Source organism: Lepisosteus oculatus, chromosome 5, assembly GCF_040954835.1.
Source record: "Lepisosteus oculatus isolate fLepOcu1 chromosome 5, fLepOcu1.hap2, whole genome shotgun sequence".
Taxonomy (NCBI): Eukaryota; Metazoa; Chordata; class Actinopteri; order Semionotiformes; family Lepisosteidae; genus Lepisosteus; species Lepisosteus oculatus.
Window position 1 is genome coordinate 2,076,973 of NC_090700.1, and position 25,289 is coordinate 2,102,261.

Sequence of the window (25,289 nt, forward strand, 5' to 3'; positions counted from 1 at the left end):
ATGTCTCTAGCACTCCATGCAAGCAAATTACCACAAGGTGAAACAGTCATGTAAGTCATTACCTTACTGACAAGAATGTGTGAAACAAAAAATACATTTAAGACATATTAATAAATATATAATTCTAATTTCATAGATTAAGATTAAACAAGTGCTCCTGTTAAAATTAGCAACAGCTTTCTGCTGTTATCATTACTTTAGTTTTTTTTAGGTATATCTACAGATGATAATACCTACAGTATAGACATTACCTCTCATGGAGAATGTGCTGAGAGCATGAAGGTTTGTTTCCCAAACTGAGATGATGGACAACTCATCTACAAACATTACCCCCTCTCTGAGAGAGCAGCGTGTTGGTGCAGGAAGAACATGAAGATTTGTTTCTCCATCTGAGCTACTTTACTGCTTTATTTAACTCCTGCTGGAGGGAGACTTTAGAGAGTTGCTGTCTGAAAACAGTCCTGGGAGACTCTTGACACTGTACTACTTGTTAAATGATCCCACGACTCTCTGGTTTTTGTGTAATCATCTTAAGGTGGAACTCATTAAGGTGAAAATAAAACTACTTTTAAATGGGCATCTCATGCTCTCTAGGAAATTGTGTGCAATTCATATAGAAAACTGCACATGTGCCAGAGAACCAAATCTATTTGAACAGTGAAATCAGGAGTCCATGCCAATATATACCCTTTCCTCTAGCTTAAAATGCACAGTATAAGTGTCAAAATAGATAAGAGAACAATATAAATGAAACAGTTTTCTTTTTCATTAACACAGGCAATAACACTTCTGGTACAGTACATTTCTGATGAGCCATACATGTCAACTAAATGCATATGGGGCATATTTTTAGTCAAATTTTGTCCCAGAGAGATAGAGACATATTTTGAATTTAAATTGGTAGGTTTTTGTTAATTTTAAGGAAGCACATATCGCGTAATCACCTAAAGAAGATATTCAAATACAGTTACATTCAGTTTATAATTAATTTAATATGAAAGCTAAGACAAACCCATCCAATATTCCTATACTATACATTTCAGACTGATAAAGGTTAAATTCCATACTGAAAGGAATAGAGAAGAGCAAATGTTTCGGCTGTAGGTGAGAGAGAGGGTTTCACACCTGAAGAAGGCTCCACAGCCAAGCATCTCTGCTCTTTTCCTTTCAGCCTGAATAAACCTTTACCTGCTCCTTTGCAGCCTGCGCATGCTGACACAATCACCTACTTGAGCTACTTCAAACTGATGTCACTGTACCTCTGAGTTCTGTAACCAGCAGTGTCAAAGGATATCAGTCAATTACCTGTGCTATTTCCCTTTCTTTTCATTCATTAAAACGATCCATGTGCCTTAAGGAAGGGAAAAGATCTCTGCCTTGTGAAAAGAGGCAGCACGTGATCTTGATTTTGTACAATAACACACACTGTGATTCTGAAGTGATTTTTATTTTCATTTCCTATGTAATAAAGCAACATTCTGTTCTGATGAACACTGAAATGGTGTAAAGTTGAGGGAAATATTACCATCTGCTGCCCAGTAATATTTCACAATGGAGCAGTTACTCTGACTTTACAGAAGGATTTCTCAATGTTTGAAAGGGAAACAGTCTGGGTACAGTATCTATCAGGCAGGCGGGCATATGGACTTAATCCATAACCATAAGTACACTTTATGGGATTATTACAAAACTGGAATTCATACATCAATTATAATACTATTTTCACATCTTGTGTTTAAATGCTGATCTAAGTCATTGTAGAGTAGAGAGTAGAGTTGACTGTCGTGTGCACAAGTGCAATAAAATGCTTATTTGCATGTATGCTCTTCTACAAGGACATCAAGGAAACACCAAAAACATAAACACAGAGCAGCTACAACAACAAGTTAAATAACATACATCTTAGAGAAAAAGAAAACATCAGTGCGAGCCAGTGGTTCTCGACCCAGTGTCCATAAGCACCTGTCGGTCATAAATAATTGTTGAAAAGACAGACTGGACGCAGAAAGCCCTCAATACAAAACAGACAAAAATGAACAAGCAAGGAGCCACACGCAACATGTCGCCACTCTCCTGCGCCATGTTGTTAAAAGAGTATATCAGGTAAGAAACAGAAGAACCAAAAACAGACTTATATGCACTCAGGACTAACGCGTTGTTTATTTACTATGGTGTCAAGTTTGTTATATATTCTTCACACTGATTTATTGCATTACATAGGTGAGCACGATGGATTTAGTTGAAATGCAGTGATCAATCATGATGTTTGGATTTTTTAAGCGCTTTGAGAGCAGAGAGTCTCTGAGCAATTTTGATAAGTAATGGAGCTTTCATCATGGACAGTTAAGGAGTCAAGGTTTTGTTTTTAAATTTCCAGTTTACTGTCTAGATTTTCTCATTTAAAACTACGGAAGAGTACAAATCATATCTTCATTTCAAGCATTACTTCTTTTATGCTGCCTAAAACATAATCAAAGGATAACATAATAAACATATTTTCTGAATACATACATAGATGTATAAAGAATTTCTCATTGGAACATACAGAAGCATAATACATTTCAGTATTCATGCCCATGGAGGCAAACTATGTTCTAGAGTTTACTTTTCTCTTTCTCAATCTCCTGACTTTCATGCGAATCTGAGTGAGACTCAATCCATATACGAGAGGATTTAAAAGGGGAGGAATGACTAGAAACTCCACTGCCATGATATTGCGAAGAATCTGTGGTGTGTTTCTAGAGCCATATCTAGAAAACATGATATCAAAGAGTGTGGTAATAGTGAAGTTGAATAATGTGATTAAATGAGGCAAGCAGGTCAGTACAAATTTACTCCTTCCTTCACTGGACTTTAAACACTCTCTGATAATCTTAGTGTAAGAATATACAATAAAAAAGGCCTGTGATACTTGAAGAATTACTACAATATAATTATAGATATTGTTTAGAGTCGTGTCCACACAGGACAGCTTTATAACTGACCAGTTCTCACAGTAGAGTTTGTCAATCTGAGACCCACATAAAGGCAGTCTCATAACCAAGACAATTGGAATTATAGATTCACAGAAAAGAAGAACCCACAGAATTAAAATAATTTTTCCAGGGGTCACAGTATTCATGATAGCATGGTACTCTAAGGGTTTGCAAATTGCCACATACCTGTCGTAGGCCATCACAGTTAAACTGCTGTATTCACACAAAACAGAAGAGTAGATCACAAAGACTTGAGTGAAACATCCAGTGTATGAGATGACATGAGTGTCAGAGAGAAAGTCAGCCAGCAGTTTAGGATAGAAACCAGCAGTTCCATACAGGGTGTTGACACTCAAGTTACAGATAAAGATGTACATGGGCTGATGGAGGGATTTCTCCAGAAGGACTGCCGCAATCAGAGTCAGATTCACAATTATGATCAACAGGTAAAAAAGAAGAGTAAAAAGAAAAAAGATGTATTTCTGTGATCTTGTTTCATTTAATCCATTGAGATAAAATACCGCAATGCTAGATATGTTTTCCATACAGTAAATGGGGAATGTTGTCAGCTTTTGATTTAATTGTTTAAACTCAGTTTTTAAAATATGCATTAACCAGATCATAAGAAGACAGCAGTTCAAGCTATGGACTACGTAACCCAGCAAGCACATCACAAAAGGTTCAGATCCAGTCGTGAAGAGAGCAGTTCTTTTCACTGACTGTCACTTACAGGCACTTTTACTTCTACCCAGCAGAAAGCCAAGTAAACACACATCTTCTTTGTTTAACTAATTACCAAATAAGATTTACACATTTCGCTAATATATAAAAACATATAAGTACATATGAGAAGATAGGCTAGCATTAGTAACAATCATATAGGAAGGGAAAAATAAACCAAATAATTAACAGATAGTTACAGTCTTAGAACTAATATCAGCTTTCTGCTGTTCTCTGTACAAAACAATGAATGACAATATCTACAAACATTACCTCAGAGAGAATGGGTTGTTGCTGCAGGAAGAGCATGAAGCTTTTTTTATTCCAATCTGTGCTACTTAGTTTTATACGTTTCCTGCCGGAGGGAGGCTTTAGAGAATAGCTGTCTGGAAACAGTCCTGGGAGACCACTGGTTCTGTGGATCTTGATTAATGAGGCGGAGTTGTATTCCACAGGGGTAATTACTGTAAAATAGGAACATTGGTGCACAGGTGGAGTAACATAGTAAACTGCACACATGCCGAGTGCCAGATAAATCTGGACACTTAAATCCAGTCTACAAATATTTACTTCCGATATACGTCATATGTGGCATCTCTAAGTGACATTTCAGTCTAAAATCATGAGACAGAGACCTACAGTACAAAGGCTGGTAGTGTTGATCGGCGTACATTCTGGGACAAGACCTTCTGTTCCTTGAAAAAAAGTTATCCACTCGGCAGTTCCTTTGAAACACACACACAACACCCTCTGTTCCAGGTGCACTCAGGCGTGTCCAGTTTAAGGCACTATCCTGGCCGTCAGTAATTTAAAACAAGCAAGATGATAATATCAAATGCCCATCTACTCATAGATTTCAAATAGCAGATGGGTGTCTTTAAAAACCAGTACTGACAATGTATTTTTGTAATCATTGTTTTTTGTCTCCTGTCTCAAAGACAGTTTACAGTAGTTAGACTTTTGTGCAGGTGGAGATATTGACTCAAGCCTCTCAGAGCTCATATTACAAGATCAGAGTAAATCTGGAACTCTGAAAATATACAATATGCACCTGTGAAAGACATTTTATTGGAATTTTATTTATTACCATGATTAAAAAATGCATTTTTAAAAACGGTATCTAATTTCACAATCTATAAATAAAACAAATTGTATGATATTTCACTAAAGATTTTCGCTGTTTCCAGGAATAAGATTACGTATCTTCAAAGGATATAAAACTACAGAATAATTTATATATACAGTCCCAATAAAGTATATCTACATTACCTGTACAGCCAGATTATATTGCCTCAAATGTTCTCTTAGCATAAAAATCAAGTTAAAGTGTCTGTTTAATATATACTGTAATTTCTGGACTGATCTGCGAATCTGAGTGAGATTTAAGCCATATATGAGGGGATTTAGAAGAGGAGGGATGACTAGAAACTCCACTGCCATGATATTGCGAAGAGTCTGTGGTGTGTTTTTAGAGCCATATCTAGAAAACATCTCATCAAAGACTGTAGTGATACTGAAGCTGATTAATGAGACAAGATGAGGAAAGCAGGTCTGCATGAACTTACTTCTGCCTTCACTGGACATTACACACACAATGATGATCTGGATGTAAGAATATACGATAAAAATAGCTTGTGAAACATGAACAATAACAACAATATAACTATAGATACTGTTTAGAGTTATGTCCACACAGGACAGTTTTACCATTGACCAGTTGTCACAGTACAGTTTGTCAATCTGAGACCCACATAATGGCAGTCTGATATTTAAGAAAAGTGCAATCATTAACTCGCAAAATAGAACAATCCACAAAATCAGAATAATTTTTCCAGCAGTTACAGCATTCATGATAGATATTACTGTAAGGGTTTGCATATCGCCACATACCTGTCATAGGCCATTACTCCTAAAGTAGTGCATTCACACAAAACAGAAGAGTAGATGACAAAAGCTTGAATCAAACATCCAGTGTATGAGATGACATGAGTGTCAGAGAGAAAGTCAGCCAGGAGTTTAGGATAGAAACCAGCAGTTCCATACAGTGTGTTGACATTCAAGTTACAGATGAAGATGTACATGGGCTCATGGAGGGATTTCTCTAGGAGGATTGTAGCAGTTAGTGTCAGATTCAGAAATATGATCAAGAGGTAAAACAGAAAAGTAAAGGCAAAGAAGACATATTTATGTGATCTTGTTTTGTTTAATCCATTGAGTTGAAACATTGCAACATTTGATGAATTCCCCATCGGTTAGAGATGCTTTAAAGCTGATTCAGAATTATTGTTTGGGCGTCAATATGGGATTGTTGATGACTTTATCAGAACACAAAATGCCAGACTCTCTAGGACACAGGTTTTGTCTCCAGCACTCCATGCAAGCAAATTACCACAAGGTGAAACAGTAATGTAAGTCATTACCTTACTGACAAGAATGTGTGAAACAAAAAATACATTCAAGACATATTAATAAATATATAATTCTAATTCCATAAATTAAGATTAAACAAGTGCTCCTGTTAAAATTAGTAACAGCTTTCTGCTGTTATCATTACTTTAGTTTTTTTTAGGTATATCTACAGATGATAATACCAACAGTATAGACATTACCTCTCATGGAGAATGTGCTGAGAGCATGAAGGTTTGTTTCCCAAACTGAGATGATGGACAACTCATCTACAAACATTACCCCCTCTCTAGGAGAGCAGCGTGTTGGTGCAAGAACAACATGAAGATTTGTTTTTCCATCTGAGCTACTTTACTGCTTTATTTAACTCCTGCTGGAGGGAGACTTTAGAGAGTTTCTGTCTGAAAACAGTCCTGGGAGACTCTTGACACTGTACTACTTGTTAAATGATCCCACGACTCTCTGGTTTTTGTGTAATCATCTTAAGGTGGAACTCATTAAGGTGAAAATAAAACTACTTTTAAATGGTCATCTCGTGCTCTCTAGGAAATTGTGTGCAATTCATATAGAAAACTGCACATGTGCCAGAGAACCAAATCTATTTGAACAGTGAAATCAGGAGTCCATGCCAATATATACCCTTTCCTCTGAGCTTAAAATGCACAATATAAGTGTGAAAATAGATAAGAGAACAATATAAATGAAACAGTTTTCTTTTTCATTAAGACAGGCAATAACACTTCTGGTACAGTACATTTCTGATGAGCCATACATGTCAACTAAATGCATATGGGGCATATATTTAGTCAAATTTTGTCCCAGAGAGACAGAGACATATTTTGAATTTAAATTGGTAGGTTTTTGTTAATTTCAAGGAAGCACATATCGCGTAATCACCTAAAGAAGATATTCAAATACAGTTACATTCAGTTTATAATTAATTTAATATGAATGCTAAGAGAAACCCATCCAATATTCTTATACTATACGTTTCAAACTGATAAAGGTTAAATTCCATACTGAAAGGAATAGAGAAGAGCAAATGTTTCGGCTGTAGGTGAGAGAGAGGGTTTCACACCTGAAGAAGGCTCCACAGCCAAGCATCTCTGCTCTTTTCCTTTCAGCCTGAATAAACCTTTACCTGCTCCTTTGCAGCCTGCGCATGCTGACGCAATTACCTACTTGAACTACTTCAAACTGATGTCACTGTACCTCTGAGTTCAATAACCAGCAGTGTCAAAGGATATCAGTCAATTACCTGTGCTATTTCCCTTTTTTTTTTCATTAAAGCAATCAATGTGCCTTAAGGAAGGGAAAAGATTTTTTCTGCCTGATGAGTGACTTTTATTTTCATTTCCTATGTAATAAAGCAACATTTTGTTCTGATGAACACTGAAATGGAGTAAAGCTCAGGGAAATATTTCCATCTGCTGCCCAGTAATATTTCACAATGGAGCAGTTTCTCTGACTTTACAGAAGGATTTCTCAATGTTTGAAAGGGAAACAGTCTGGGTACAGTATCTATCAGGCCGGCGGGCATATGGTCTTAATCCATATCCATAAGTACATTTTATGGGATTGTTACAAAACTGGAATTCATACATCAATTATAATACTATTTTCACATCTTGTGTTTAAGTGCTGATCTAAGTCATTGTAGAGTAGAGAGTAGAGTTGACTGTCATGTGCACAAGTGCAATAAAATGCTTATTTGCATGTATGCTCTTCTACAAGGACATCAAGGAAACACCAAAAACATAAACACAGAGCATCTACAACAACAAGTTAAATAACATACATCTTAGAGAAAAAGAAAACATCATTGTGAGCCAGTGTTTCTCGACCCAGTGTCCATAAGCACCTGTCGGTCATAAATAATTGTTGAAAAGACAGACTGGACGCAGAAAGCCCTCAATACAAAACAGACAAAAATGAACATGCAAGGAGCCACACGCAACACGCCGCCACTCTCCTGCGCCATGTTGTTAAAAGAGTATATCATGTAATAAACAGAAGAACCAAACACAGAGTAATATACACTCAGGAGTAACGCGTTGTTTATTTATTGAGGTGTCAAGTTTGTTATATATTCTTCACACTGATTTATTGCATTACATAGCTGAGCACGATGGATTTAGTTGAAATGCAGTGATCAATCATGATGTTTGGATTTTTTAAGCGCTTTGAGAGCAGAGAGTCTCTGAGCAATTTTGATAAGTAATGGAGCTTTCATCATGGACAGTTAAGGAGTCAAGGTTTTGTTTTTAAATTTCCAGTTTACTGTCTAGATTTTCTCATTTAAAACTATGGAAGAGTACAAATCATATCTTCATTTCAAGCATTACTTGTTTTATGCTGCCTAAAACATAATCAAAGGATAACATAATGAACTTATTTTCTGAATACATACATAGATGTATAAAGAATTTCTCATTGGAACATACAGAAGCATAATACATTTCAGTATTCATGCCCATGGAGGCAAACTATGTTCTAGAGTTTACTTTTCTCTTTCTCAATCTCCTGACTTTCATGCGAATCTGAGTGAGATTCAATCCATATACGAGGGGATTTAAAAGAGGAGGAATGACTAGAAACACCACTGCCATGATATTGCGAAGAATCTGTGGTGTGTTCCTGGAGCCATAACGAGAATACATGATATCAAAGAGTGTGGTGATAGTGAAGTTGAATAATGTGATTAAATGAGGCAAGCAGGTCAGTACAAATTTACTCTTTCCTTCACTTGACTTTAAACACTCTCTGATAATCTTGGTGTAAGAATATACAATAAAAAAGGCCTGTGATACATGAAGAATTATTACAATATAACCATAGATATTGTTTAGAGTCGTGTCCACACAGGACAGCTTTATAACTGACCAGTTCTCACAGTAGAGTTTGTCAATCTGAGACCCACATAAAGGCAGTCTCATAACCAAGAAAATTGGAATTAAAGATTCACAGAAAAGAAGAACCCACAGAATCAAAATAATTTTTCCAGCGGTCACAGTATTCATGATAGCATGGTACTCTAAGGGTTTGCAAATTGCCACATACCTGTCGTAGGCCATCACTGTTAAACTGCTGTATTCACACAAAACAGAAGAGTAGATCACAAAGACTTGAGTGAAACATCCAGTGTATGAGATGACATGAGTGTCAGAGAGAAAGTCAGCCAGCAGTTTAGGATAGAAACCAGCAGTTCCATACAGGGTGTTGACACTCAAGTTACAGATAAAGAAGTACATGGGCTCATGGAGGGATTTCTCCAGAAGGACTGCCGCAATCAGAGTCAGATTCAAAATTATGATCAACAGGTAAAAAAGAAGAGTAAAAAGAAAAAAGATGTATTTCTGTGATCTTGTCTCATTTAATCCATTGAGATAAAATACCGCAATGCTAGATATGTTTTCCATACAGTAAGTGGGGAATGTTGTCAGCTTTTGATTTAATTGTTTAAACTCAGTTTTTAAAATATGCATTAACCAGATCATAAGAAGACAGCAGTTCAAGCTATGGACTACGTAACCCAGCAAGCACGTCACAAAAGGTTCAGATCCAGTCGTGAAGAGAGCAGTTCTTTTCACTGACTGTCACTTACAGGCACTTTTACTTCTACCCAGCAGAAAGCCAAGTAAACACACATCTTCTTTGTTTAACTAATTACCAAATAAGATTTACACATTTCGCTAATATATAAAAACATATAAGTACATATGAGAAGATAGGCTAGCATTAGTAACAATCATATAGGAAGGGAAAAATAAATCAAATAATTAACAGATAGTTACAGTCTTAGAACTAATATCAGCTTTCTGCTGTTCTCTGTATAAAACAATGAATGACAATATCTACAAACATTACCTCAGAGAGAACGGGTTGTTGCTGCAGGAAGAGCATGAAGCTTTTTTTATTCCAATCTGTGCTACTTAGTTTTATACGTTTCCTGCCGGAGGGAAGCTTTAGAGAATAGCTGTCTGCAAACAGTCCTGGGAGACCACTGGTTCTGTGGATCTTGATTAATGAGGCGGAGTTGTATTCCACAGGGGTAATTATTGTAAAATAGGAACATTGGTGCACAGGTGGAGTAACATAGTAAACTGCACACATGCCGAGTGCCAGATAAATCTGGACACTTAAATCCAGTCTACAAATATTTACTTCCGATATACGTCATACTGTATGTGGCATCTCTAAGTGACATTTCAGTCTAAAATCATGAGACAGAGACCTACAGTACAAAGGCTGGTAGTGTTGATCGGCATACATTCTGGGACAAGACCTTCTGTTCCTTGAAAAAAAGTTATCCACTCGGCAGTTCCTTTGAAACACACACACAACACCCTCTGTTCCAGGTGCACTCAGGCGTGTCCAGTTTAAGGCACTATCCTGGCCGTCAGTAATTTAAAACAAGCAAGATGATAATATCAAATGCCCATCTACTCATAGATTTCGAATAGCAGATGGGTGTCTTTAAAAACCAGTACTGACAATGTATTTTTGTAATCATTGTTTTTTGTCTCCTGTCTCAAAGACAGTTTACAGTAGTTAGACTTTTGTGCAGGTGGAGATATTGACTCAAGCCTGTCAGAGCTCATGTTACAAGATCAGAGTAAATCTGGAACTCTGAAAATATACAGTATGCACCTGTGAAAGACATTTTATTGGAATTTTATTTGTTACCATGATTAAAAAATACATTTTTAAAAACGTTTAACTGTGAACAGTATCTCATTTCAGAATCTATAAATAAAAAAAATTGTAAGATATTTCACTAAAGATTTTCGCTGTTTCCAGGAATAAGAGCACATATCTTCAAAGGATATAAATCGAATAATTTATATATACAGTCCCAATAAAGTATATCTACATTACCTGTACAGCCAGATTATATTGCCTCAAATGTTCTCTTAGCATAAAAATCATGTTAAAGTGTCTGTTTAATATATAATTTCTGGACTGATCTGCGAATCTGAGTGAGATTTAAGCCATATATGAGGGGATTTAGAAGAGGAGGGATGACTAGAAACTCCACTGCCATAATATTGCGAAGAGTCTGTGATGTGTTCCTGGTTCCATATCGAGTGTACATTACATCAAAGAGCATGGTAACAGTGAAGCTGATTAATGTGATTAAATGGGGCGAACAGGTCTGTATAAACTTTTTCCTGCCTTCACTAGACTGTAAACATGCTCTGATAATCAGGATATAGGAATATACAATAAAAAGGAATTGTAAAAAATATTTAAATATACAAATGTAACCAAATACATTGTTCAAAGTTGTGTCCACACAGGATAGCTTCACAACGGACCAGTTTTCACAGTACAGTTTGTCAATGTAAGACCCACATAAAGGCAGTCTAGTAGTTAACACAATTGGAATTATTTGTTCACAGAAAGGAACAAGCCAAGAAATCAACAAACATTTTCCAATACAAAGAGGTGTCATGATAGAATAATACTCTAAAGGCTTACAAATCGCCACATACCTGTCATAGGACATCACTGTTAAAATGGTAAACTCACAACGAACAAAGGTGTAAATCACAAAGACTTGACACAGACATCCAGTGTATGAGATGACATGAGTGTCAGAGAGAAAGTCAGCCAGGAGTTTAGGATAGAAACCAGCAGTTCCATACAGTGCATTAACACACAAATTAGAGATGAAGATGTACATGGGCTCATGGAGGGACTTCTCCAGGAGGATGGTAGCAAGCAGTGTCACATTAACAAAAATAATCCCCACGTAAAACAGAAAAGTAAAGGCAAAAAATGCATTATTGTGTATTCTAGTCTCGTTCAGTCCATTGAGTGTAAATGTCGTGACATCGGACAAGTTCTCCATTGCAATCTGGATTTTAAATAAATTATTCTGTATCTATAACTGAGAACCTGTTCTGACGTAAATCAGCTTCTGATTGTGCACTTCATAAGCCATAGACTTGAACTGGATTATCAATATATATGACACCACATCTTCCTAGACGAAGACACTTCCATTCTTTCTTCCTGCAATCTGCAATGTACCTGTAATATCTTTATCTTTAAAGACATAAATGAAAAAGTATGAGTATTTAAAGAAAATCGTAGATTGCTAACATACTGTACTTAGACAAAGACTGAATAATACTGTATATAGTTGAATAAAATACTTTAAAAAAACTTTAAACAACACACAAAAATACTAAAACTACAAGTTAAACAGTTCGAGTCCTAAATGGACAAACATGCTAGATGTAATATACTATATTATACTTCTTTTCATTTGCAGGTTTGTTTTATTTGAAAGAAGCTATTGATGGCAATATTTGCAGACATTACCTCTTAGGGAGCGCAGGATACTGCTGCAGGAAGAGCATGAAGCTTTCTTTTCTAATTGGAGCTACAGTATTTTACACATCTTTATATACTATGTCTGCTACAGGAGGAAGGCTTTAGGGCATTGTGGTCTGACACTCTCCTGGGGTACCACTGGCCCTGTGGCTTTTGTTTTTAACCCTGAGCTTAAGGAAAATAAAAACATTTGGCCGCATTCTAATTTTAGTTCAAAACATGGAAATTCCCTCAAGGAAAATTACATACAGTACATCACAGGGCCAATACAGCTGGGCATTGTAATCAGGACTGAAAATATACTCTAAATACCAACACATGACTTACTTTTGAACATAATTCTGAAGATGATAATCAGACATACAATTTATGCTCACGTTTAATTTTGTGGTGTTTCATTTCTGAACTAGTGAGAAGGACAAGGTATAATAAAAGCACAACAGACCTTATTGTCTTGCTGTTTTAATGTATTTTAAAATAAATAAAGTTAATGTTATTATCTATAGTTATTACCCTTCAGGGAGATCAGGGTATTTTTGCAGTAAAGACATATACAGTGCCCTCCAGAATTATTTCATACAGTAGAATGAGGTATGGATATGATGGTTTCTTTTAAAAAAAAATCTAAAAATGTTATTATGTAATCATTATAGCACTACACAGACTATACTTTTCATAAATATTTAATTAAATTCCAGGAAACAAGAGGATCACGTTTACTTACATCACACTACTTAGTATTTTATTATTCCTCCACTGGCAGGGAATACACTGATTAGATGCTTCTCATAGTGTGCCATGAGGTTCTTACACTTCACGGATAAAATATATGAAGAGTCGTCCATATGGTAAGATAATGGTAGAGATGAAGAAGACCAGTCAAGAACATTTGCTTTGTGTGCAGTTAACCATTTCTTTGTCGCTTTTTGTGTATCATTAATGTGGATCATTGTCAGGCTAGAACATCTGATTTTGTCTAAGTCTGAGCTTCTTGACAGAAATAACCAGGTGTCTTGGTCACAAGGTCTCCAAGATGAGGGAAATACCCAAAGTCAGTAAATGAAACTATTTGCAGATGCTGAAAGAGACATAGAAAAAAAAATCTTTGCTATTGTGCCATTTACAACATATTTGTCTCCTATAAAATCTGTCTACTATAAAATATCCTATAGCCACAGTATGTACGGCTACAGAGCTTCGTGTCCGAACAGGTTGTTAGCAGTACTGGGGCTCCACAAGGGACTGTCCTAGCTCCATTCCTGTTCACCTTTTACACCTCTGACTTCAGGTACAACTCTGAGGCATGTCATCTGCAGAAGTTTTCGGATGACTCTGCAATTGTGGGTGTATTTGAGAGGGGAGGGAGGATGAATCTAGGAGCTTGATTACCAACTTTGCGGAGTGCTGTCATCTTAACCATCTCCAGCTAAACACCTGCAAGACCAAAGAAATGGTCATGGACTTTCGAAAGAATAAGTCTCCGCTGAACCCTGTTTCCATCCAGGGTGAGGACATAGAGGGGGTGCAGTCCTACAAGTACTTAGGAGTATACCTGGATGATAAGCTGGAGTGGTCTGGTAACACTGACGCCCTGTACAAGAAAGGTCAGAGCCAACTCTATTTTCTTAGGAGGCTCAGGTCCTTTGGTGTGTGTGGAACACTGCTACACATTTTTTATGAATCAGTGGTGGCAGCGGCTATCTTCTATTCTCTTGTGTGCTGGGGCAGCAGCATCATGACAAGAGATGCAAATAAACTTATCAAGAAGGCTGGCTCTGTGTTGGGGCTGAGCCTTGACCCCCTGGAGGTGGTGGCTAAGAGGAGAATGCTGACCAAGCTCACAGCCATCATGAACAACGCCTCTCATCCGCTTCATGGGACTGTTATTGGGCAGCGGAGCACTTTTAGCAACAGACTGCGCCAGCTACAGTGTTCAAGGGAACGTTTCCATAGGTCTTTCCTCCCGGCGTCTTCGGGGTGTATAACGCTGCCCCAGGCTAGGACTGTTAGCCCTTCAATTGCTCGTCTATGGACAGCATGTTGCTTGTACTTTTTTTGGACACTCAATCTGTATATACCTATGCACATTTTGCACATAAAGTATTTTATTGTTTTTACAGTGAATATGATCATATTTTGCACACCCCTATGTATTTATTTTTATTTATTTTATATTTATTTTGTATTACTGTACGTATTCAAATGTTTTGTCTATTCTGATGTCTGTTTTTTTTTGCTTGTCTTGGGCTGGACTGCTGTAACATATCAATTTCCCTTCGGGATCAATAAAGTCTTATCTTATCTTATAAATATGTATAAAAGATTATGGCAGGCCACTACAGTATGTGGAGTCTTGTCATTGTAAATAGCCACAGTGGGTGTGAATTGTCTAGTTATCGGATAATTGGTGAAGGTTTGAACATTTCAGATTCTCACATGGGTGTAAATGGACTTTGGTATTTAAAGGATGTGCACAGGCTTACTAGTGGAGAGTCTTGAGTGTTTAGGCTTTCTGGTTTGATTCCCTGTAAAAAAGTATTTTTAAAAGGTTGATGCTGTTCTGAAGTTATTCTCATGCCTAGATCGTAATTACACATCCCCTCTATTAGATTTTAATGACTTAACTAATGTTTAGAGATCTACACAAAGGTTTCAGCCATCACTTATGTTGTTGTCATTTGTGTGGCTGTACCTGAAACTTACTCAACTCAGATGCACCCCTTTGCATTTACCTCTCCTGCCCTATCTGCCCTATCTAGACCTTGCAGCTGCTCCTTGGTTCACTCCATCTGAATGGGGTTTGAGCCTCCTCATACAAACTTTTCCCACCAAGTATTCCAAGCGCTCACAAAGCAATCAGTTCTTGGATATCGTTGTCCCTAGTGAAATACTACTTAGTAACATTCAAGGACCACCACCATCAGACTTGTTATATTGTTAGCATTTCAGGATTGTAAGACACACAAATGAAGTAAAACAGACCTTACCGTTAGAAAGAGCACAAGAAATTGTTATTCACATTTATTCACATTTTATCGGTAATTAAAAAACAGACATTTATATATTTCCTAATAATGTTAGGGTCTATTTATTCAATACACAATTTCCATACTTTTCTGCGAATGTGAGTGAGATTTAAACCATATACGAGGGGATTTAAAAGAGGAGGGATGACTAGAAACTCCACTGCCATGACATTGCGAAGAGTCTGTGATGTGTTCCTGGAGCCATATCGAGTGTACATTAAATCAAAGAGCATGGTGACAGTGAAGCAGATTAATGTGATCAAATGGGGCAAACAGGTTTGCATAAACTTACTCCTGCCTTCTCTAGATTGTAAACATGCTCTTATGATCAGGATGTAAGAATATACAATAAAAAGGAATTGTAAAAAATATTTAATTATAAAAATATAACCAGTTACATTGTTTAAAGTTGTGTCCACACAAGACAGCTTTACAACCGACCAGTTTTCACAGTAGAGTTTGTCAATCTGAGACCCACATAAAGGCAGTCTGAGAGTTAACAGAATAGGAATCATTGCTTCACAGAATGTAAGAATCCACAAAATCAAAACAAATTTCTGAGCAGTCACATTATTCATGATAGAATGATACTCTAAGGGTTTGCATATTGCCACATACCTGTCGTAGGCCATCACTGTTAAATTGCTAAATTCACACATAACAGAAGAGTAGATCACAAAAGTTTGAATCAAACATCCAGCATATGAGATGACATGGGTATCAGAGAGAAAGTCAGCCAGGAGTTTAGGATAGAAACCAGCAGTTCCATACAGGGTGTTGACACTCAAGTTACAGATGAAGATGTACATGGGCTCATGGAGGGATTTCTCCAGGAGGATTGTAGCAGTTAGTGTCAGATTCAAAAATGTGATCAACAGGTAAAAGAGAAGTGTAAAAGCAAAAAAGACATATTTATGAGACCGTATCTCATTTAATCCACTGAGATTAAATACTACAATATTTGACAAGTTCTCCATCAGTCAAAGATGCTGTAAACCATTGTGAAGGAGGCTTTTGATTCAGGTTATGTTTACAAAAGTATGATCTGTGAATACATAAAAAATAAGAAGCCAGCATGTGAAAGATATGGGCTTTGGTTCCCAGTACTCACTGCAAACATGTTACAAATTGTAACCGCAAACCCATTACAGTAGGTCTTCTACTATGCTGTCTGCATGCACTTCTGATTCCTCCAGACAGAGTTCTCTGTAATCACATGTCCTCTGAGACAAACTTTATAAGTGATGAGATTCACCTAGACACGTCTTGCTCCACTAAAAATTCCAAGAAATTTTATAATGAAGTATTTCAATTCATATTTGTTCTTATTTGATGAGACAGTCAAGCATTGTATAACAAGCATGCCAGAAAAAGGGAAAATTAAATGTTTTGTGTGAATTGATTTAAAAATTAAACTCAAACATAGTTACACAGTGTAAAGATCAAATGAGTCATTCTATTAGAATTAATGTCACCTTTCTATAGTTCTTATTTTTTGTTCCCTCTTCTAAGTAAAGTTACAGATTACAATATCTACAGTCATTACCTCTCAGGGAGAGCTGGGTGTTACTGCAGGAAGAGCATGAAGTCGTTTTCCAAGTTGAACTTTCTGGAGATTTATATGTCTCCTGCAGGAAGGAGACTTTAGAGAATTGCTGTAGAGAAAAACCGTTGTGGGAGACATTTGACTCTGTGGGCCTTGGTTAATTACCCTGAGCTAGAATCTATGAGGAAAAATATTTTTAAAATTGGTTTCCTGGTTCATAGACAAATTATGTGTGATTCAGAAAGAAAATACCAATACACCTGGTTGTCAAATGTAACTGTGTGTTGAATCCAAGCCTGAAAATTCTATCTTGGGATCAGTTGTTATTAAGTGTTCATTACTATATACTGTATGAATTTTTAGGGCTTGCTTGATTTAAGAATATAAGAAAGATTACAGATGAGAGGAGGCCATTCACCCCATCCATAAAGTTTCACCTGGATGTAGGACATACTTTGTAAATATTATCTTTCAATCTATTTAGTCCGAAGTTCATATGTGGAACATGAATGGGGTTTTGATCCTGGTCTTCCAAAGAGTTATTAAACATTAACCATCTAACACACCACAGTCTTGAAATCTGAAGACCACCGCCTCTTTCATAGTAACAGGGCTATGGAAAGGCCAGCTTTGTTTTTATGGATACTTCAAACTGTGTGTTGTTATCAGTGTCTAACTTCAGTCCTTAAGGGCCTCCATCCAGTTGGTTTTATGTTTCTTTTAATCTCCATCTTCTTCAGAACAAGCAATGTTTCCAGTATGTCCAGTTAAGCCATAGATTAGTTCAATTAGGTGACTAAAGCCCAGGTGGGAAGAAAGCCAGATGGTTCAGGATGGGCATTGCACATCCCCCAGTTATAAATGTGTCAGAGAAACGGAACAAAACACACTCTAGTTACCTCTGCTGTGCCTCACAAATTGATTCTATTTTCACATCTGCCTTTGCCTCCACCTTCTCTGACTAATATGTTTCTCCTCTTCATCTCTCCAGTGCGTCCCAACTCCATCTCACTCTTTCAACCCTCCGAGTTTCTATTTCTTATTTAGTGTTCCCTGCTGGGTCCAGTTCCATTGCTAGAGGGCTGCATGTGCCTGCAAAGTTTTACTGAACTTCACACTTTACCCAACTCAGCTAGTTATTGTCTTCCAGCTCTCCAAGTGCTGCTTGCTCAAAGAAACCTTGACAATCGACAGTATAGACACACTAACATTCCAGGACTCCCTCCATTAACATGGTTCATGTGAACGTAAGATTAAAGGTTATATAAGGAATTAGTAATTACTAACGTTATAACTAGAATTGACTACTGTGCTGCTAACCTTCCACAGCATGCAACGGTGAAAAAGAAATCTGTATCACCTTCAAATTCATATCCATCATCAAAAGAGACAGATGCATGGCCCCACTGGTCATACAAAGATCACCCCAGGGGTATCATTTTTGTCCAGTGATTACAGAATATGCTTTCTCTCTGCATCCTTTTTTGTTCATGTTTGTTCAAGGTTTATTTATCAATGCACAACCATACAGCATACAGCATACAGCGGTGGTTGTTTGCAGTGAAATGCACTTTCCGCAAGCTTGCCAAGGAGAGATACTGAAGGACAGAATAGATAGAAGGTTACAAGAAGAATACAATAAATTCTACAGTAACAAATTAGATTACGCAATAGTAAAAAAAACGTAGGTGGACAAAAAACGTATGCAAGAAAAAAACGCAGGGGGAAAGAAAAAAAACACAGTGGACTGACTATTTATCAGTGATCGTTTGTGTAATTGCTGGTGGCTGCTGTGGCTGGCTGTTCAGCAGTCTTATTGCCCGTGGGAAAAAGCTGTTTTGAAATCTGCTGGTCTTTGTCTGTGGGCTTCGGTATCATTTTCCAGACGTTCGTAGGAAAAACAGATTGTGGTTTGGGTGACTGGGGTCCTTGAGTATAGACCTGGCTTTCTTGAGGCTTCTAACAGAGTAGATATCCTCGATGTCTAGTAGCACACAGCTGGTGATGAGCAGTGCTGATTTCACCACCCTCTGCAGTACTTTGCGATCCCGGGCGGAGCAGCTCCCATACCAGGCAGTGATACAGCCAGACAGGATGCTCTCAATAGTGCACCTGTAGAAGTTGGCTTGGATACTGTATGTGACGGCATGCCGAAGGTCTTTAGCCTGTGGAGAAAGAATAGGCGCTGCCGTGCTGTTTTGACCACGATGTTATATCTACTATTGCTGAGATTTTTACATAAGCAAGTCTATTAAATAAGAATCAAGAGATCAAGCAGACATGTATGACTTTTACATACAAATAATAAGGGGAGAAGAGCAATACTGAACCAATTGAATTGCAGGAGAAATTTAGAAGGCCAGACTGAGACATTGTTACATTTTTTTGTTGTATATTAAAAATATATAATCATTGAAAACTACAGGATAATTTGGTACAAACATCTTTACATTTTCTGTTTATGCAATATAAAACTTAGTCACAGCAAGACATATTGTATGAAGAGAGTGAGATTTATGAGTACATACTGTATAAACATGTCACTAAAATATTAAAGAAACAAATCTTTTTTCAGGTTTTTACATTACCTGAGTAATGCTGAATTTTATTTTTTAAGTTAATTTAAATATATTTATTCACTTTGATTATTTGTGAGCGTCAAATTTTCTTTTATACAATTTCATAACTCTATTTCGAATCTGAGTGAGTTTTAATCCGTATATGAGGGGATTTAGAAGAGGAGGGATGACTAGAAACTCCACTGCCATGATATTGCGGAGAGTCTGTGGTGTGTTTCTGGAGCCGTATCTAGAAAACATCACATCAAACACTGTGGTGATAGTGAAGTTGATTAATGTGATTAGGTGGGGCAAACAGGTCTGCATAAACTTACTCCTGCCTTCACGAGACTTTAAACATGCTCTAATAATCAGGATATAGGAGTATAAAATAAAAATGAAGTGCACAATATATTTAAACATAATAATAAAACCACACAGATTGTTAAGAGTTGTGTCCACACAAGAGAGTTTCACAACTGCCCAGTTTTCACAATAGAGTTTGTCAATGTAAGACCCACATAAAGGCAGTCTGATTGTTAGCGATAATAAAACTAAAGTATCACATAAAGGAAAAATCCAGGAAATTAACAGAAATTTCACAACAGTCAAAGATTTCATGATGGCATGGTATTCTAAGGGTTTGCATATTGCCACATACCTGTCGTAGGCCATCACTGTTAAATTAGTGTATTCACAGAAAACAAAGGAGTAGATCACAAAGGTTTGAGTTAAACATCCAGTGTATGAGATGACATGAAAGTCAGCCAGGAGTTTAGGATAAAACCCAGCAGTTCCGTACAGTATATTGACATTCAAGTTACAGATGAAGATGTACATGGGCTCATGGAGGGATTTCTCCAGAAGGATTGTAGCAATTAGTGTCAGATTAAAAAATATTAGCAACAGATAAAAAAGAAGTGTTAAAGTAAAAAATACATATTTATGTGATCTTGTCTCATTTAATCCATTGAGATAAAAAACTGCAATGTTGGACAAGTTCTGCATCAGTTGGGTTTCAAAATTGGCTCATTCAAGAATACACCAGAACACAAGAATCCAATGTTTCTTGAACATGCACATTACAAAAGGGTCAGCCGTGTTGTAAACAGAGTGCGGTATTTAGTGCTTTTCCTGTTCTGCTTATACTGTAGGTGCTTCTGCTTCTTCCCAGCATAGAGCGCTCTAAGCAAACTTCACACTTATGACTCACATAGGAGAGCCTTCCTTCAGCAAACAAGATAAATGTTTCTAAAAAGACATATTTAAAAATATATTAGTACTTAAAGTGAGACAGACGATTTACTGTACTTGTGTGTAAATGCCATTTAAGTAAGCACAAACATGCCTATTGAAATTTAAAACTAAATCTAACAAAATTAATAGATCCTGTTATTGCAGTTAGGTACAGTAGTTCTAATGAATCGTTCTGTTAGAATTAATTTTGATTTTATGCTTTTCTCAATCATTTAGTTTTCTAGTTTAAGTAAAGTAATTGAGGAAATTATCTACAAATGTTACCTCTCAGGTAGAGCAGGGTGTTGCTGCAGGAAGAGCATGAAGCTTTGTTTCCCAATCTGAGCTAATTTACTGCTTTATACAGTATGTCTCCTGCAGGAGGGAGGCTTTAGAGAGTTGCAGCTTGGAAACAAGGTTGGGAGCCCACAGGCTCTGCGGTGTTTTTTTAATGACCTTAAACTACACTCAGTAAGGAGAATTACTGTAGATTAAAATAGGATCCTTTGTGAATGGAGAAATTACATTACACCCTGGACATTGTGAACAGTATCAAAAACCCACTCTGAACACCAATAAGAGTCATTGGTCTAAGAACAATGCGCAGAGAGATATCTGAGTAAATATTAATATTCTCCATTTCAATTTTAGGGGATTTTATTTACAAAAACACAGGTGTTTCAGGCTCCTTTTGACATTCAGGATCAGTGCAAAATGCTTTAAAAAGGCCTACTGTACATAAAGCAGTAAGTCCAATTACTGGAACGAATTGACCTCAGGTCAGTTTGAAAAGAAAACCTGAAATGATCCGAGTTCTGTCTCATCTCCCATTTTCCATGTCATATTGTTGGAATGCTGGGTGTAGGAAGTCGTCTACCAGAATACAGTTAAAGTTGGCTACTCTAGGAGTAGAGTACATCATTTCTTTTTTACCTATCATTTGCTTCTAATATAAAGCGAACAGTGCTAATCAAAATAAACTTATTATATTTCTGCATGTATCCTTTAGAAACATAAAGTATGTATAATTGGCATGATGTTACTAAATTGATCATTCTTGACTGACCTTGAAGCACTCAGGTGACTTACCAAAGCAGTTACATGTAATTACAAAAAAAAAAGTTACAAAAGCAGTAATGTAATATAAGTAATATCAGCGAGAGAGTGGACTAGGCAAAGGTGATGAGGTATTATGATCTTCATGCTATCAGTAATGGTTTAGTGCTCACTTTACATGGCAATGTACTATAGATCAGTTTTAGGACAACTTTACAATCTTGTTTTGTCTTAAAATGTCCAGGATTATGTAACCAGGATGCAACCCTAATTTGGTTGCATACAGTACATCATGAGTGTTTCTTCACCTTTTGGGATCAGCTTACTAATTGAGATGATTCAGACTATAAGGGGAAGAGTTCCTTTCGTACAGGCCTCATTATAAAGAGGGCACACTGCAGAAGCACTTTGCAGAGATCACACTTTTGTCCCAGTCTGCATTAAAAAAATAAACAACATCACGTATCACTTCATGATAAAGATATCTTCAGTTTTTGAGGATATTGCTCAATCACTTTTTTTTTCCTTTTTTAGGCTCTTCAATTAATTCACAATGCTTCTGTGATAAAAAATATAAATAAAAATATTTATAAATAAAAAAAAATACTCTAAATCTGCCTGCTGGTTTCCGTAAAAAGGTGAATAAATTATGGATTTGCTTGTAAAGATACTAATGTTCAAGCATTTTAGATATCTTATAGAAATAGAGGTCTTGAGGTCTGCCCATCCTTACACTGGACCTTCTTTACTAATGTCAATTCTAAATAGATTATAACAACTTAATCCCAAATCAAGAGACACACACACAACATGATCAAAAACATACAAAACGTGTGAACAAACATATTTCCGGGAAGGAGAGACACGGAAATATAAAACCCCAGACAATAAGACACACCGGAAGTAAAGCACAGGGAAACTAGGAGCAGGACTGAGCAGGAGCGCCCTCTGGATGTGGAGGGCGTGACAGGACAACCATGACTGTAGGTTCCAGGATCTCCAATTGTACTATAATTTCCCAGGTTCATCTCTCATTTTCTATTTCTGTTCATTCAAAATTCTGTGTTTATGGGTTTCCCTGGGGCTTGGATCATCTTCCACTACATATAAAACTTTATTTAGTTTTTCCATTTTTTGCAGTTAACAGTGTACTGTACATTATGGATAATTACTTACTGTGCATCCAGATTACATTGCAATACCCACAGTTTTAATGCCCAAAATACATCAACTGTCTAACAGAATGTCTAAGGATTGGAAATAGGTTTTGTTAATATTTTTTCATACACAAGATTACATATTAATATCATCTATGTACTGTATGAGAATCTACAGTTTTGTTACAAAGTCTCTTAACCGTTACCCGAATCCGAGTGAGTTTTAATCCGTATATGAGGGGATTTAGAAGAGGAGGGATGACTAGAAACTCCACTGCCATGATATTACGAAGAGTCTGTGGTGTGTTTCTAGAGGCATATCTAGCATAAATTATGTCAAAGATCGTGGTCACACTAAAGTTGATTAATGTGATCAAATGTGGCACACAAGTCTGCATAAATTTACTTCTGCCTTCACTAGACCTTAAACATTCTCTTATAATCTGAATGTAAGAATATACAATAAATAATGCTTGTGCTATATGAGCAATTACAAAAAAATATCCATAGACATTGTTAACAGTTGTGTCCACACAAGACAGCTTTACAACCGACCAGTTTTCACAGTAGAGTTTGTCAATCTGAGACCCACATAAAGGCAGTCTGAGAGTTAACAGAATAGGAATCATTGCTTCACAGAATGTAAGAATCCATAAAATCAAAACAAATTTCTGAGCAGTCACATTATTCATGATAGAATGATACTCTAAGGGTTTGCATATTGCCACATACCTGTCGTAGGCCATCACTGTTAAATTGCTAAATTCACACATAACAGAAGAGTAGATCACAAAAGCTTGAATCAAACATCCAGCATATGAGATGACATGGGTATCAGAGAGAAAGTCAGCCAGGAGTTTAGGGTAGAAACCAGCAGTTCCATACAGGGTGTTGACACTCAAGTTACAGATGAAGATGTACATGGGCTCATGGAGGGATTTCTCCAAGAGGATTGTAGCAGTTAGTGTCAGATTCAAAAATGTGATCAACAGGTAAAAGAGAAGCGTAAAAGCAAAAAAGACATATTTATGAGACCGTATCTCATTTAATCCACTGAGATTAAATACTACAATATTTGACAAGTTCTCCATCAGTCAAAGATGCTGTAAACCATTGTGAAGGAGGCTTTTGATTCAGTTTATGTTTACAAAAGTATGATCTGTGAATACATAAAAAATAAGAAGCCAGCATGTGAAAGATATGGGCTTTGGTTCCCAGTACTCACTGCAAACATGTTGCAAATTGTAACCGCAAACCCATTACAGTAGGTCTTCTACTATGCTGTCTGCATGCACTTCTGATTCCTCCAGACAGAGTTCTCTGTAATCACATGTCCTCTGAGACAAACTTTATAAGTGATGAGATTCACCTAGACACGTCTTGCTCCACTAAAAATGCCAAGAAATTTTATAATGAAGTATTTCAATTCATATTTGTTCTTATTTGATGAGACAGTCAAGCATTGTATAACAAGCATGCCAGAAAAAGGGAAAATTAAATGTTTTGTGTGAATTGATTTAAAAATTAAACTCAAACATAGTTACACAGTGTAAAGATCAAATGAGTCATTCTATTAGAATTAATGTCACCTTTCTATAGTTCTTATTTTTTGTTCCCTCTTCTAAGTAAAGTAACAGAATACAATATCTGCAGTCATTACCTCTTAGGGAGAGCTGGGTGTTACTGCAGGAAGAGCATGAAGTCGTTTTCCAAGTTGAACTTTCTGGAGATTTATATGTCTCCTGCAGGAAGGAGACTTTAGAGAATTGCTGTAGAGAAAAACCGTTGTGGGAGACATTTGACTCTGTGGGCCTTGGTTAATTACCCTGAGCTAGAATCTATGAGGAAAAATATTTTTAAAATTGGTTTCCTGGTTCATAGACAAATTATGTGTGATTCAGAAAGAAAATACCAATACACCTGGTTGTCAATTGTAACTGTGTGTTGAATCCAAGCCTGAAAATTCTATCTTGGGATCAGTTGTTATTTAGTGTTCATTACTATATACTGTATGAATTTTTAGGGCTTGCTTGATTTAAGAATATAAGAAAGATTACAGATGAGAGGAGGCCATTCACCCCATCCATAAAGTTTCACCTGGATGTAGGACATACTTTGTAAATATTATCTTTCAATCTATTTAGTCTGAAGTTCATATGTGGAACATGAATGGGGTTTTGATCCTGGTCTTCCAAAGAGTTATTAAACATTAACCATCTAACACACCACAGTCTTGAAATCTGAAGACCACCGCCTCTTTCATAGTA

General features: G+C 36.7%; 7 protein-coding genes across 7 annotated transcripts; all 7 read right to left on the minus strand.

The window, feature by feature from the left end:
- Window positions 1-2,587: 2,587 nt before the first annotated feature.
- On the minus strand, window positions 2,588-3,520 carry LOC138239253 (olfactory receptor 6N1-like). The gene has a single exon (XM_069190782.1). The coding sequence runs from the start codon at window positions 3,518-3,520 to the stop codon at window positions 2,588-2,590; it is 933 nt and encodes a 310-aa protein (XP_069046883.1).
- Window positions 3,521-4,693: 1,173 nt separating this feature from the next.
- On the minus strand, window positions 4,694-5,944 carry LOC138239254 (olfactory receptor 4K5-like). Its single transcript, XM_069190783.1, is given in 3 exon segments — window positions 4,694-4,725; window positions 5,261-5,560; window positions 5,563-5,944. Coding segments are annotated over 3 exon segments (714 nt in total).
- A 2,643-nt stretch (window positions 5,945-8,587) lies between these two features.
- LOC138239255 (olfactory receptor 6N1-like) lies at window positions 8,588-9,520 on the minus strand. Its single transcript, XM_069190784.1, has one exon. The coding sequence runs from the start codon at window positions 9,518-9,520 to the stop codon at window positions 8,588-8,590; it is 933 nt and encodes a 310-aa protein (XP_069046885.1).
- A 1,511-nt stretch (window positions 9,521-11,031) lies between these two features.
- On the minus strand, window positions 11,032-11,961 carry LOC102696241 (olfactory receptor 4S1-like). The gene has a single exon (XM_069189736.1). It carries the CDS (start codon window positions 11,953-11,955, stop codon window positions 11,032-11,034), a length of 924 nt encoding a protein of 307 aa, XP_069045837.1. The 5' UTR covers window positions 11,956-11,961.
- Window positions 11,962-15,531: 3,570 nt separating this feature from the next.
- LOC138239256 (olfactory receptor 4S2-like) lies at window positions 15,532-16,446 on the minus strand. The gene has a single exon (XM_069190785.1). It carries the CDS (start codon window positions 16,444-16,446, stop codon window positions 15,532-15,534), a length of 915 nt encoding a protein of 304 aa, XP_069046886.1.
- A 3,214-nt stretch (window positions 16,447-19,660) lies between these two features.
- LOC138239257 (olfactory receptor 4B13-like) lies at window positions 19,661-20,581 on the minus strand. Its single transcript, XM_069190786.1, has one exon. The coding sequence runs from the start codon at window positions 20,579-20,581 to the stop codon at window positions 19,661-19,663; it is 921 nt and encodes a 306-aa protein (XP_069046887.1).
- Window positions 20,582-23,171: 2,590 nt separating this feature from the next.
- Window positions 23,172-24,113, minus strand: LOC138239258 (olfactory receptor 4C12-like). The gene has a single exon (XM_069190787.1). It carries the CDS (start codon window positions 24,111-24,113, stop codon window positions 23,172-23,174), a length of 942 nt encoding a protein of 313 aa, XP_069046888.1.
- Between the last annotated feature and the right edge of the window lie 1,176 nt (window positions 24,114-25,289).

What these genes read in the sequence shown, in the direction of transcription:
- LOC138239253 (XM_069190782.1), bottom strand. Translation starts at nt 3,520, where the DNA reads ATGGAAAACATATCTAGCATTGCGGTATTTTATCTCAATGGATTAAAT.
- LOC138239255 (XM_069190784.1), bottom strand. Translation starts at nt 9,520, where the DNA reads ATGGAAAACATATCTAGCATTGCGGTATTTTATCTCAATGGATTAAAT.
- LOC102696241 (XM_069189736.1), bottom strand. Translation starts at nt 11,955, where the DNA reads ATGGAGAACTTGTCCGATGTCACGACATTTACACTCAATGGACTGAAC.
- LOC138239256 (XM_069190785.1), bottom strand. Translation starts at nt 16,446, where the DNA reads ATGGAGAACTTGTCAAATATTGTAGTATTTAATCTCAGTGGATTAAAT.
- LOC138239257 (XM_069190786.1), bottom strand. Translation starts at nt 20,581, where the DNA reads ATGCAGAACTTGTCCAACATTGCAGTTTTTTATCTCAATGGATTAAAT.
- LOC138239258 (XM_069190787.1), bottom strand. Translation starts at nt 24,113, where the DNA reads ATGGAGAACTTGTCAAATATTGTAGTATTTAATCTCAGTGGATTAAAT.